The 14,298-nt window shown below is 45.6% G+C and overlaps 1 protein-coding gene across 1 annotated transcript in view; it reads right to left on the minus strand.

Annotated features, from left to right (window-relative positions):
• The window catches only part of LOC129865390 (cGMP-inhibited 3',5'-cyclic phosphodiesterase 3A-like), a 73,387-nt gene extending 63,856 nt beyond the window's left edge, over positions 1-9,531 (minus strand). The window contains exon 1 of the mRNA XM_055938144.1: positions 8,611-9,531. Within this exon, the coding sequence (XP_055794119.1) occupies positions 8,611-9,531 (921 nt within the window). The remainder of the gene's footprint in view (positions 1-8,610) is intronic.
• Between the last annotated feature and the right edge of the window lie 4,767 nt (positions 9,532-14,298).

Consider the following 14,298-nt stretch of genomic DNA (forward strand, 5'->3'; position numbering starts at 1 on the left):
TTTTAAATTAATTGTCATCCTTGAGATGTTTCTAAAACTTGATTGGAGTCCACCTGTGGTACATTCAATTGATTGGACATGATTTGGAAAGGCACACACCTGTCTATATAAGGTCCCACAGTTGACAGTGCATGTCAGAGCAAAAACCAAGCCATGAGATAGAAGGAAATGTCCGTAGAGCTCCGAGACATGATTGTGTCGAGGCACAGATCTGGGGAAGGGTACCAAAAATGTTCTGCACCATTGAAGGTCCCCAAGAACACATTGGTCCCCATCATTCTTAAATGGAAGAAGTTTGGAACTACCAAGACTCTTCCTAGAGCTGGCCACCCGTCCAAACTGAGCAATCGGGGGAGAAGGGCCTTGTTCGGGGAGGTGACCAAGAACCCGATGGTCACTCTGACAGAGTTCCAGAGTTCCTCTGTGGAGATAAGAGAACCTTCCAGAAGGACAACCATCTGTGGAGCACTCCACTAATCAGGCCTTTATGGTAGAGTGGCCAGACGAAAGCCGCTCCTCAGTAAAAGGCACATGACAGCCCACTTGGACATGAGAAACAAAATTCTCTGGTCTGATGAAACCAAGTATGAACTCACATCTGGAGGAAATCTGGCACCATCCCTTCGGTGAAGCATGGTGGTGGTGGCAGCATCATGCTGTGGGGATGTTTTTCTGAAGCAAGGACTGGGAGACTAGTCAGGATTGAGGGAAAGATGAATGGAGTAAAGTATCGAGAAATCCTTGATGAAAACCGGAAAAACAGGACCTCAGACTGGGATGAAGGTTCACCTTCCAACAGGAAAACGAACCTAAGCACACAGCCAAGACAACACAGAAGTGGCTTTGGGACAAGTCTCTGAATGTCCTTGAGTGCCCCAGCCAGAGCATGGACTTGAACCCGGTTGAACATCTCTGGAGAGACCTGAAAATAGCTGTGCAGCTATCCAACCTGACAAAGTTTGAGAGGATCTGTAGAGAAGAATGGGAGAAACTCCCCAAATACAGGTGTGCCAAGCGTCATACCCAAGAATACTCTAGGCTGTAATCGCTGCCAAAGGTGCTTCAGCAAAGTACTGAGTAAAGGGTCTGAATACTTATGTAAATGTGGTAGCAGTTTTTTTATTTGTAATAAATTAGCAAACATTTCTATCCTTTTGCGTCCACAGAAATAGTTAGAACCCATGACCTTAAAGATATCCAGGGCCAAAACAGCTTCCGTTAAGAAAACCATCAAAGTTTACCTATATACTATTCAATGTTTTTAAGATGATGCATCTGAGCAATATCCCTTCATCCATACACGAAGCTGAGCTAACTTATGACTCATTAATAGTTCCAAGACATCTGCATCCAATACTAGTACATTGTTGCCTTGCCAAAACAAGACAACTTCTTGGCTTAAGCAGAAACAGGAAAGTAGCCTACTGTCCCTATCCAATCCCAGACCCATTTCTCATGATAAAGATCTGATCCAACCTAGCAGCAGGTTCTCTTTGGCTCCAGGAACAGACAGCTTCGTGCAATTCACTGCATTGCGCACGTCTCCATTGTGTTGTGCGTAAAAGCAGCATTACACAAGCAAGGAGAGTAATGGAAGTGAAAAAACACTACCAGCTGCATGTGATGCAATTACGCTGGCAATTACCTGATAGACAACCACAGCACCAGGCACTGTGGAGCCTTAGAGGAGGCAGGGAGGGAGGCAGGGGTCAGGCAGGGCAAACACTGCCGCCCAGCAGACTGATGACAACACAGAAGCACTGGGCAACTCAGAGGGCTAGCCTGGAACCCTCTTGGTCCACAGAAAGCTCAATTAAGAAATGCATGAGATTTTATTCCGACGCATCAACAATCTGCAATGTCAATTTTTCAAACCTTTATTTGGCCAGGTAAGCCAATGAGAACGAATTATATTTTACAATAAAGACCTGGTTATACAGTATGAACATTTATAAACACTCATCGCTCAAACACACACACCGAACCCAATAACGCTGCATGTTCAACTGGGCCATAGTAATCAACCACAGTGACGTGATCGGTGGACAGGAGCTATGGTTTATGAGGACTCCTCTATGGTTTATGAGGACTCCTCCATGGTTTATGAGGACTCCTCCATGGTTTATGAGGACTCCTCGATGGTTTATGAGGACTCCTCGATGGTTTATGAGGACTCCTCCATGGTTTATGAGGACTCCTCCATGGTTTATGAGGACTCCTCCATGGTTTATGAGGACTCCTCCATGGTTTATGAGGACTCCTCCATGGTTTATGAGGACTCCTCCATGGTTTATAAGGACTGTAGTTCTCTGGAAGGCTTCTTCAAGGACAGTTCTCCAATGCTGCTGATATAGGGGCTTGAGCCATTATAACAGGACGCTATTGTAGACATTTAGAGAAATCTATCATATTTTATCATTACACTTATGATTCATCGGAATTCACACAATTGATCACATTAGCTGTCTGTCCCCTCCAATGAACAGAGAAAAACACCCGTTGCATAATTATTTTAATAAACGCCCCCGTTTCAACAACAAAAAATCTGACCATGCATCAGTCCACCTCCTCGTACGCTGACTGAGACTCCACGCCTCTCCTCCTGAACATGGCATTGTGCTGTGCTGTGTTGCACGGCAGCATTTAACCCACTTCTCTCTCTAATTAAAATAGACTCAGAGAAAACAAACCCTGCACCAAAATCCTTCAACCTTTTTCTCTCCAGCCTCTCCCTCCCTGGCTCTCACTCGTTTTCAGACGGACAAACAGATGTACAGACCTGGTTTCTGTTAAAGGCTGGCTTTCTTCCCCCCCCCCCCCTCCCCATCTGCCGGGCATATTTTCAAACTAAAACACACCATTGAGTGGGTAACAGTACGCTCCTTGTCTGGGGCCAGGGGCTCATATGGCTGGCCAGCAGGGTAGCCACTCTGTATATGGGGAGAGGGGAGCAAGTTGAGGGGAGAGGGGAGAGGCTAGCAGGGTGAGGGGAGTAGGAAGTTGGGAGCAGGGATAGGGGAGCAGGGGAGAGAGGAGGAGGGGGTAGGGAGCAAGGAGCGGGGGAGATGGGATCTGGGCAGCGGCCAGTCCAGGTTAAAAAAACAAGCTGCCTCTCAGCAGTGGGCTTAGTAGCCCTACAGCTACAGCTAGTTAGCTAGTTGGGGCTCGAGCTTTCTCTCTCTCTTGCTGGTACACTCATACACACAAATTCTCAAAAACGCACACAGATGCACAAGCACACATCCACATGTGGGTACACAATTATGCATACACATTTTGCACACACCTTGCATAGGCACACACAAACCGTAATGTGGGCAAACCAGTATGGTACTGACGCACACATATGTGGACACACACACAAACGCGCCTTCACAATCATGCATGAACACATACGTGGACCACACACTCAGCTGCCCAGGCAAGCATACAGACACATCCCGTCCCTCCTGTTTCACATGTGAGTGATGTTGACGTGAGGCTGATAATGAACTCCTAATGAGGAGGATAAGTCAGACTGTGACAACCGGAGGCAGAATCTCTCTTTGGGATGCCTCTGGTCTCTAACTCCCGACACAATACTGGCTTTTCATAGGCTACTGTGAGACTATACAGGCATCTGCTATGTTTCACTAGTGAATGGAAAGCGAAAACAACTTCAATCCTAATGTACCTTCAGGTACTGGATAGAAAAAAACAAGTACATGGAAAAGAACCATTGCCTACATAGGAGACACTGCCTTGGCAGCCGCGGCAGAAACTGTCGAAATGTTTAAGTGTTTGGAGTGAGTGTGTGTTAGTATTTGAGTGTGGTGTCCGTTAGTGTTTTGGTGAGCAGAGCGGCGCTGTGGTGTGTTATAAGAACAGTGGTGAGGTTCCACAGGCCAGCTAGGCTGTTGTCCTGTTACGACTGACATCTTTGGTAGACTTGGCAGGAAACTGTTCTCCCTCCTCCGTTTCTCTCCATCTCTCTCACGTCTTTCACCACTCTTCATCCCCATCCTTCTCTTCCCCACTTGCTCTCTGCCGTCCACTCCGCCCTCCTTCTCCACCTACCTCTGGCCTGAATGAGGGGTCCATTCATTCTTTTTTTCTTCGTAAGAGCTACAGCTGCACACCTGGTGACAAAAGGGCATGGCTCTCTCTTCTCTTGCTCACTGTCTACCTTTCTTTACCTCTCCTATCCGTAACCCCTGCCTCTGTCTATCTACATCTTCCTTTGTCGCTCCCTCTCTGCATCTCCCTCCCACTCTCTTCTTCCCCTGCATCTCTCTATACCTCCCTACCTTAACCTCGCCGTCTCTCTTCCTCTCCAGGACCGTGTACTGGTGGTGCTGTTCTCTGAGACTTGGGTCGCTGTGCAGCGCTGTTTTTTTTTAAATGAATGAGGTTTGGCAGCCGGCAGCCCCATCAAACAGCTGAAGCTACACATTCCTCGGACGCCCTCTCAGAGTCGCAGCTAGGCCCCTCTCACTCACAACCAAAATAAGGTTGGCCGTGCTGAGCTTGTGTGTGTGTGTGTGTGTGTGTGTGTAAAAGATCCCTCTGTTCATTCACACACAGACAAGCTCAATTAAACAGAGAGGGCTAGGCAGACTAATAAAGTCAACATTCAGCATGTCTAGTCATCAGGTAGAAAAGACACCCTCTCTGCTTCCGACAAGATGAAAACAGGTGAATATACACTATGACAACATGTGGAGGAATATGCTCAACACACACACAAGCTCGGCACGGCCAAGCTTATTTTGTTGGTGAGTGAGCGGCCAGGCTGCGACACACACACACAAGAAGCCACTACGTTAAGTACAAACCGGTTCTAAGTTAATCTGTTTTTGTACAGATGTAGGATCTTAATTTGAGCCAGATTGCTACAGCATGAAAATAATCCTGCAGCAACAGGAAATGTGAATTATTATGTGGATTATAATTCATGTACATTTTTGTAGGGGTTGATACATTTTCCTTAAGGGAAAATCAAGTCTGGAATTTCAAATTGAGATCTACAAATTTCAGAAGCCTTTTTAAACCTCAAATACATTACAAGCTTTACAACGTTCTCCTGCAACAGGGGGATCAAAATAAGATCCTACATCTGTACATGATCCAGGCCCTTTTGGGGACTATAGTCTAAACCTATGAGGCAGATAGAATAGTCCAGCCTACTAACCTTGTATCAGTGGCACAGAAATTCAGGAATCTATGGCACAGAGAGTAATGTGGTGGGTCTCTGTGGGAATGAATGTGCGTCATTGAGAGAATAGTGTTTCCCTCAAATAGATTCTCGCTGCACCCTTTTCTCCTTCAAATTTAACTGAATCACACCCTCTCTCTCTTTCCTTTCTCTCTCTATCTGTCATTCCCTCTCTCTCTGTCATTCCCTCTCTCTCTCTCGCTGTGGCATAGAAATATTAAGACGTTTGATAATTAGGTAATATATAGTTCGAAAATTGAACAAAATTCAGAACTGCTTGGACTGTTGGAGCCCCATTCCCCAACTCTTTTTCAAGCATTCAACTATTTTAGCAGAAGCATTGTTATAATGTATGGCATTGTATAATATACAGTCCTCTGTGTGTGTGGATGGGTAAAATGAGAAGGAGAACCAAGGCAGAAACTAATCTCATAAAATGGAATTTTTAAACGTTCTACTTACAACTTCTCTATTCCTGAGCCAACGTTTGGACTGAATCCACCCCAAACTCACTAGAAAAGGCTATTTCCTCAAATCATATCCCTCTAGAAGCCTCTGCTGAAACACAAACAACTTTTGCAGCTAGCTAGTCCACTGCAGCGCTGCCACAGAGCTACTCACACTGTCTCTGCATCCACTCAGTCTAAAAGGAGATTTATATCATGATATGTCATTAGAAGTGATCTAACTCTAAGAAATCCCCCAGAATTCATTAAAAAGCTATTTATGAAGCAGCAATCTATCTGAAACGGTTTCATCTGACATTACAATGTCTTCCCCAAACTATACATGCTATATTATACAGAGGGTAATGATTTACTAAGAACTGAATGTTCATAAAGCCTACCTTACACATTTACAAACGCATCGTAAACGTGACATTATGGCAACATTGAGCAACACAATGGCGACAGGAGAGTTTGAAGTAGCAGTGGAGGACTTCTTGGAGCTGTTTGATGCTGCAATGTAAAGCAAGAACACATTCTGGCAGGCAGTCAGAGGAGGCTGGCTCATAAATACTGCAGGAGGTCAGGTTTATGAAAATCTATGCTTCTCTGAGTTGAGCGAGAACTGCACCCAGAGGAGAGCTGCACACACACACACACAAGATTAGTTTTTTTTTTAACCCTTGGGAAAAACATAAGGCTGCTTCTCAAATTATACCCTGAATCAATTTCAATTGCACTAAAAAGCCATTCACTATAGAGAATAGAGAATAACATCCTACCATCATAGGTGACATTTGATAATTTCCTATACTGTACAGCACATACAGTGACCCTGGTGATCGGCGACCAGGCCCTGTTTTTCAGACAGACTTGTTTTGATCCAGCCAGCGAGCCTCTCCTGGAGTAGCTAGCCTTCTCTCTCAAGAGGCTTATGCAACTCACTTCAAGGAGACGCCTGTGGAGGACAGGACACGCTGCCTGGCCTGCCGCTCCGCACAGCACTCACCCTGACCAATCGCAAGGCCTCTTGAGTATCAAAGCTCCCAAAACCAAGTCCTCTGAGAGAGGGGGGCCAATTTGTCAGACCTCGTGTCGTTGTGTGTTGTTCGTGAGGTTGATCAGCATCATTGAACATGATTCGATCAGACGACCCATCGCTAACACACTGTGTACAGTTCAAAAGGGATGTGCCCAAAGTCACTCAACAGTCAACACCAAAACACATGGCCTAAACAAGTTGCAATAAACATCCATATGAAGCTATGGGCCAGCTCGGGCCTCTTACTTAAAAATAAGTCATTATATTTAAGACTTTGGACAGCGTGCTCATCCTGAGTACAAAGTACAATATCCTTGTGGATATCCATGTGGATTTTATATGTTCAATGTTGTTTTTTATGCTCCTTTGCTGCAAAACCAATTTCCCTCTGGGACAAATAAATGTGAAACCTTTTGGAGAGTGTCCGGTATCTCGTCTTTAATCGTGGGACACGCCTTCTGCCAACACAAAACGTCTGCTTGGATAGTATCTCAACTTGGATACCTTTTTATTTTTGTTTTATTCTAAACTATCACCAGAGGGCGTAACGTCAATGGGAGGCAACACAGTCGTAACTGCTGAGAAGGTGTGGAGGAGGTAGAGCTGTTGTGAACGTTTCACCCTTGAAGATCATCGACGGCAAATCAAACATTTCGGAGCTCAGTCGTCGTCGTTTCACTTTGTTGTAGAATTCACAGTTGAGATGATGCATTATGAACACTACCCACAGGTCTGGTTGATGTACTAGAGTACCTCAGCTTCATATGGATGTGTTCATTCACCTCATACATGTTGAGGAGGATACAAAACGTTGCCAGCAGCACAGCATGTCTTCTCTGTTGTACAGCTTATAAAGGCTGTATACGTGGGGAGTCCCACACACAACACTTGTACATCTGCATCTAAAATGTAGCAGCTGTACTAACTTTGGATTGCAATTCAATGATGAGAGAAGATTTCAGGTAGTATTAAAAAAAAAAGTCCAGCATTGCACAAAATCTGTTCTTAAAGACAGGAAACCCCTTCTCAGGATACACAGTGTCCTTAGACATTAAATAAACAAAGCACGAGGCAGAATAAAACAATAGGCAAGGCCAGTAAATGCAATTGAATACAATAAAAAGATACTCTAAAATGTGTACCTTCACATTTAAAATTAATTTCTTATTCATATAAATTCAAGCCGGTCTGTAGAACACATTTCCTGATAACTACCGTATAAAAAAAACATGAATTACAGTAAACTATGCAGAAATGTGTTTGATATCAGTCTCTAACTACTGATAAACTTTTAAAATTGGTGTGAGCTGACGTGAAAGCCATTCCTCCGAGCCAGAGCCACCCGGCCAGGTCAAACAAAAGGCCGGGTTTGAGGGCTGGTTATCAGCCCTGACTCTGTCTCAGGTGCCCCACCCTGGTATGACTTACTACCTGAAGGGCAATGCAATCCTTCACTAGATGGATGGACTGGACACACAGCATGTACCCGATACGGACCACTGGATAGTGGCATACAGTTGTTTATCAAAAGCACAAACTTGCCATTTGAACAGTGGCCTACTTTAAAATAGAACGGGAAAGGGAAAAGGGGTTGGAACGTGCATGCAGAGAGTATTTCCCTTTATTAGCGTAGATAAAGTGCTCATGGTAGAACCAGCGCAAGTAAACACACGTGTTCTATATTCAGAGTAGCCTATAGGAAAACGTGTCAGAGAAGAAGCTAAGCTTTGAGGCATCCCGCAAAGTAATTCAAAGGACCCTCTAATGTAATAATAATATGCCTAATAATAATAACAATACTAGTCATAATCATAATAACAATACATTCGGGCACAATGCATAAATTGTGGGCACATTTTTGTGTCATTCCCTTGCTCTAACCCAAACGAAAAAAAGGCCAAACATTCAAATTATAGCTAAGCTTTTACCTGTTCCCGTGGAATGCATGGGAGCGAGGTCCTTCGGTGGGACCTGCTGTTGCTGTGACTGTGCGCCATGTCTGAAGAGACCACTGAACTGGACATCCGTCGCCTTTTAAACACGGGAAAGATATTCTCTTCCTTCCCCGCTGTCACGTAGCTACAACCCGCCCCGAGTGGCACTGAGCCCGTCAGGAGCCGGTCAGCATACCTCGCTAGCAGGACTCCCAGCACTCCTACCAGGTACGCCAGGTAGGGTCTCCAGCTGGCCCGGATCTTGTTGAGGGAGATGAGAGACACAGTTCTGATGATACTGATGAAGACGATGACGGAAACCCCCTGTCCGAGTCTGACCACCATCAGCGCCCCGACGGCTAGACAGGACAGAACCACCACCGTGGCGGTGAACGACAACAACTGGTCCTCCGCACCGTGCAGGAGAGACTGCGCCGCGGCTTCGCCGAAGTGACACACTGCCAACAGAAACACGGCGGTCCGGATCAGCACCCCGCAGCGGATCAGGTACAAGCCAACCCAAAAGAAGGCACATACGAGAGTGAAGACGGGGGACACCAGGTACCAAACGTTCGACAACAGTTCCACCACACAGGTCGCCACGAAATGAACTAGAGATCCAGACTCGCCGTTATTCTTGCTGTTACTGCTGCAACTCTGCTGCTCCACGTCCCAGTCCACCAATCTGACCAGCAAAGCAAGAAAAACAGAGACAGAGCCCACACACACCGCGGACGACAGTCTTAGGGAACTCCATATATCTGCGAGTCTCAGCCACGACTGGCAGCCCGCGTCCTGATACAGAGGGGTGACACATGTTTTCACATAGCCGTTGCGCTCCACCGCCCGCGGGCATTTCTCATGAGCGCTCCTTGATATACCTCTGCCGCTGTCAGTTTCCACTTCCATCGTCATCACACAGGGGGGACGAAGGAAGCGGCGTGAACTATATATTCGCAGTGTGTAAATGTGAAAGGTTCAGTGCATTTTCATACACCATGTTTGACAGAGAGAGCCATAACGCGCGGCAGTGTGTGGGACTGTGCGCTACTGCTTGCGCGCTTCGAAATTATTTGACCCATTTCTCCCCAAAACACACATAAAGTAGGCCACATAAAAATACTGAACACGAATGAACGAAAACTCGTACTGGAAAAAGTAACGTTACACTGTGTAGCCTTCAACAAACCACGTAAAACATCCCCATATTTTCTATAGTCCTCCCTGCGCGAGAGCAGCCTCCATCCAGTGAACCAGAAAGAGCAACTCTTGGCGATTCGCACATCTAGGCCACTGCCTGCATCTCCTCTCATCTCCCTCTATCTCGCCCTCCCGCACAACACTCTCCTCTCTCCTTTGTGCCGCTCCGTCTGTTCCTCTCTCTCCGTATTATTTATCCCTCACATTTCATCTGCTCTTCATAGGCTAGGCTACTACTCTCCTCTTGAAGAAACAGCAGCGGAGTTTGCCGAAGCGTGGCATACTGCTGCCCGGACGTAAACCATGCTTACATAGAGATTTCCTGACGTTTTTTATTTTTTTTAAAGGAGATGAAATAGAGCCCCGGCTTGGTCCGGTGGCTCGAGAGGCGTCACAAAACAAATCAATGATGATGGAATTTATTATAATTATGATAATGAATGCAATAAAATTAGGCCTATTTCCACAAACATCAATTATAACATTTTCTGTAGGCTATGCTGGAAATAAATACCATGATGTCATGATAGTCGAAAATGGCTCGTGAGATTCCCAGTGCCGCTGGCAGAATATCTCACGTTTTTTCTATGGAAGGTTGAATAATGCATATTAAAGCCACTTGCATCATGGGCCACGTCATCCAATCCATATCCTGAAAATATGATCTCAACTTACACCTCTTCTCTCAGAGCGTATTTTATGAAAGCAATTAACTTCAGAGGGTAACTATTCGGCTATCTTTCACTTTTGATGATCTTATCAAAGTAATTGATTTTAGGGTATAATCCAAATACATTTATTGTCATGAAAGAGGAGTCCAGGCAGGTGCAACTGAAGGACAATTCACATGATGTAAGACTGGATCTGAGGTTTGTGATATGGGAAGAATGGCACCCTATTCCCTATATAGTGAAAAGTAGTGCTTTATATAGGGAATCTGTGGCATTTGGGACCCAAGTTAGATTTTGTATATAAACTCCTCACCTATTTTGGTAGAATAGAACAACTTTTGTAAACAGTGTATTCAGAGAGGAAGGTGTTTCAGATTGTGTTTACAGTATGTCACAGGTAGCAGTCACACATCCAACCTCCCTCCCTCCCTACCAGCTCTGTGTTGTCACATTGTACATTGTTTGTGCTTGACCTTACATGCACTTTTTATTTAACCCTTATGTTAACAGGTAAATTGACTGAGAATACATTGTCATTTATAGCAACAACCTGGGGAATAGTTACAGGGGACAGGAAGAGAGATGAATGAGCCAATTGGAAGCTGGGGATGATTAGGTGGCCATGATGGTATGAGGGCCAGATTGGGAATTTATCCAGGGCACCAGGGTTAACACCCGCTAAGTGCCAGGTCATCTGGTCCAAATTCACCAAGACAGTCGTGAAGAGGGCACGACAAAACCTATTCCCCCTCAGGAGACGATTTGGCATGGGTCCCCAGATCCTAAAAAGGTTCTACAGCTGCACCAACAAGAGCATCCTGACCGGTTGCATCACCGCCTGGTATGGCAACTGCTCGGCAACTGACCGTAAGGCACTACAGAGGGTAGCGCGTACGGCCCAGTGCATCACTGGTGCCAAGCTTCCTGCCATCCAGGACCTATATAAATAGGCGGTGTCAGAGGAAAGCCCATAAAATTGTCAGAGACTCCAGTCACCCAAGTCATAGACTGTTTTCTCGCAAGCGGTACTGGAGCGCCAAGTCTATGACCAAAAGGCTCCTTAACAGCTTCTACCCCCAAACCATAAAACTGCTGAACAATTAATCAAATGGCCACCGAACTATTTACATCTACACCCCCCCCCCTCCATTTGTTTTGTACGCTGCTGTTTATTATCTTTGCATAGTCACTTCACCCCTACCTACATGTACAAATTACCTCAACTAACCTGTACCTCCGCACACTGACTCGGTACTTGTTCCCCCTGTATATTGCCTCGTTATTGTTATTTTATTGTGTTACTTTTAGTATTTTTTACTTAAGAAAATATTTACCAAATAAACTGAACTCATCTTGAACTGCACTGTTGGTTAAGGGCTTGTAAGTAAGCATTTCACGGTAAGGTCTACACTTGTATCTGACGCATGTGACAAATAAAGTTTGATTTGATCTTTAGTGACCACTGAGAGTCAGGTCACCTGTTTAACGCCCCATTCGTAAGACGGCACCCTACACAGGGCAATGTTCCCAATCCTTGCACTGGGGCATTGGAATATTTTTATAGACCAGAGGAAAGAGTGCCTCCTACTGGTCCTCCAACACCACTTCCAGCAGCATCTGGTCTCCCATCCAGGGACTGACCAGGACCAACCCTGCTTAGCTTCAGAAGCAACATTGTACATTGGCACTCAGGTGTTATACAAAAACACTCAAAAACGAACTGCAAAGCCCTGCTCTCCAACTTAACCTTAACATGTTTATTGGACAAAAGACAGGAATAGGCCTGGGCTGATGGATCTCACATGGCAAGGACCCTTTCTCTAAGCAAACAGCTCTGAGCAGTCGAAGATGAAGAGAGTGTGATGTGTCAAACAGAGACCACCGCTAATATACCCAAGCTAAAATAAACATGTGACTGACTCTAGATCAGAACATACAAGGAGGTGTGCACACACAGACAGACCTCTGTACATTTTGTGATTAACCTGAGTGTTTCGGTCGCCTAGTTTTATGAGTGTTACACCAGAGCCCTACCACAAAGGCTGAAATCATCTGTATTCTGGACCTGTTAGTTATTTAGCACCCCCTAGTGGCAGTTTAAGTTCAGCAGTCTAGAATTTATCCTTTTGTGTCATGTGACAGGAAGCAGTTTCAGAAGTGAAGCAATGTGTAAGATGTGCAAGTGTGACAGAGTAGTTACAATCCTTCAACATCCTTCTTTATAAGCTTTGTATGATGTAATGTCTGTAAGTACATTTGTTAATAACACAAGAAAAATGTTTATCACATAGAATTTTCATGTTTCTGTAAAACCCATAAGAGAGGAACCTCCACGTGGAGCAACAAGGATTAAAGAGTCAGCGGGCTGTCATCTCGGTGCAGAGCAAGCCGTGCCACACTTACCTCATCATGGCAGAAAGTAGTAAGGAAAATGCTACGCAGCAAGACGAAAACATTAAAGAGAAACATGGAGCATTTGATGCACAGTCTAAGTTCTCGCTCTTACAAATCAGTCAGTCAGTTCGAGGTCGTCAGCCAGTTCAAGGGCTTGTATAGTCATCACCCAAGCCAGAGCAGCTTATGCGAAGAGAGAGATAGACATTAAGTTTGAGAAGGCACTCCATTGAGAAGGCCCAGCTCCATGGAAGTTAAGCTCATCCCCTTCCTCTTCAGAGTATGGCGGGGAGGAAGAGGAACCAGCCAATCAGGAGGTAACATTAAGTGTACAGAGGTATGTGGAGAAGGAATGAGCGCGAGAGCATGCTCCAAGATATGCCTTGTTAATCTGTTCCCCAAAGGACGTCGTGAAAAATCCAAAATGATGTACGCTATACTGGATGAACAAAGCAATCGGTCTCTAGCAAGATCAGAGTTCTTCGACATCTTCAAGGTCAAAGGTAGTTCTTCACCATACACACTCAAGACGTGTGCGGGACTCACAGAGACAGCCGGCAGGAGGGCCCGTGGTTACGTTGTGGAGTCAGTCGATGAGAAGATGAGTCTCTGCCTTCCCACACTCATCGAATGTAACCAAGTCCCTAACAACTGCTCAGAAATTCCCACTCCAACTGCAGCTCACCACCACAGTCCCCTGAAACGCATCGCAGACGAGATCCCACCTCTGGATCCTGATGCATACATACTTCTCCTCTTAGGCAGAGATGTCTTGAGAGTACATAAAGTCAAGAACCAAATAAACGGTCCAGACAACGCTCCATTCGCCCAGAAGCTAGATCTAGGTTGGGTTGTCGTCGGGGACGTGTGTCTCAGAGGTGCCCACAAACCATCTCAGGTGAGCTCGTTCAAGACATCCATCTTGGAAAATGGTCATCCAACCTACCTCAGCCCATGCAATAGTCAGGTTAGGGTGAAAGAGAAGCTCAGTTACGGAACACAGCAGCAGATCCTCGACGAGCCAAACCTGCAAGACAACTCACTGACACTTACCTGAGAGAACCTGGGTCGGTCAATCTTCTGTCGCACCACTAGCGATCACAAACTTGCACCTTCGATCCACCTTCGATATTCTTTCAGATCATGGACAACGAGGTCTGCCAAGACAGCTCCAACAGCTGGGTCGCGCCCTTGCCGTTCCAGACACCCAGGCGACGGCTTCTTAACAATAGGAAGTACGCTTACAGTCGTCTCACCTCACTCCGTCGTACTCTAGCAAAGCGGCCTCAGATGAAGGAGCACTTCCTAGAGTTCATGCAGAAAATGCTCATCAACGACCATGCAGAGGTAGCGCCACCACTTCAGGAAGGTCAAGAATGCTGGTCCCTCCCTTCATTTGGAGTCTATTACCCTAAAC

Source organism: Salvelinus fontinalis, chromosome 11, assembly GCF_029448725.1.
Source record: "Salvelinus fontinalis isolate EN_2023a chromosome 11, ASM2944872v1, whole genome shotgun sequence".
In the NCBI taxonomy this organism is placed as follows: domain Eukaryota; kingdom Metazoa; phylum Chordata; class Actinopteri; order Salmoniformes; family Salmonidae; genus Salvelinus; species Salvelinus fontinalis.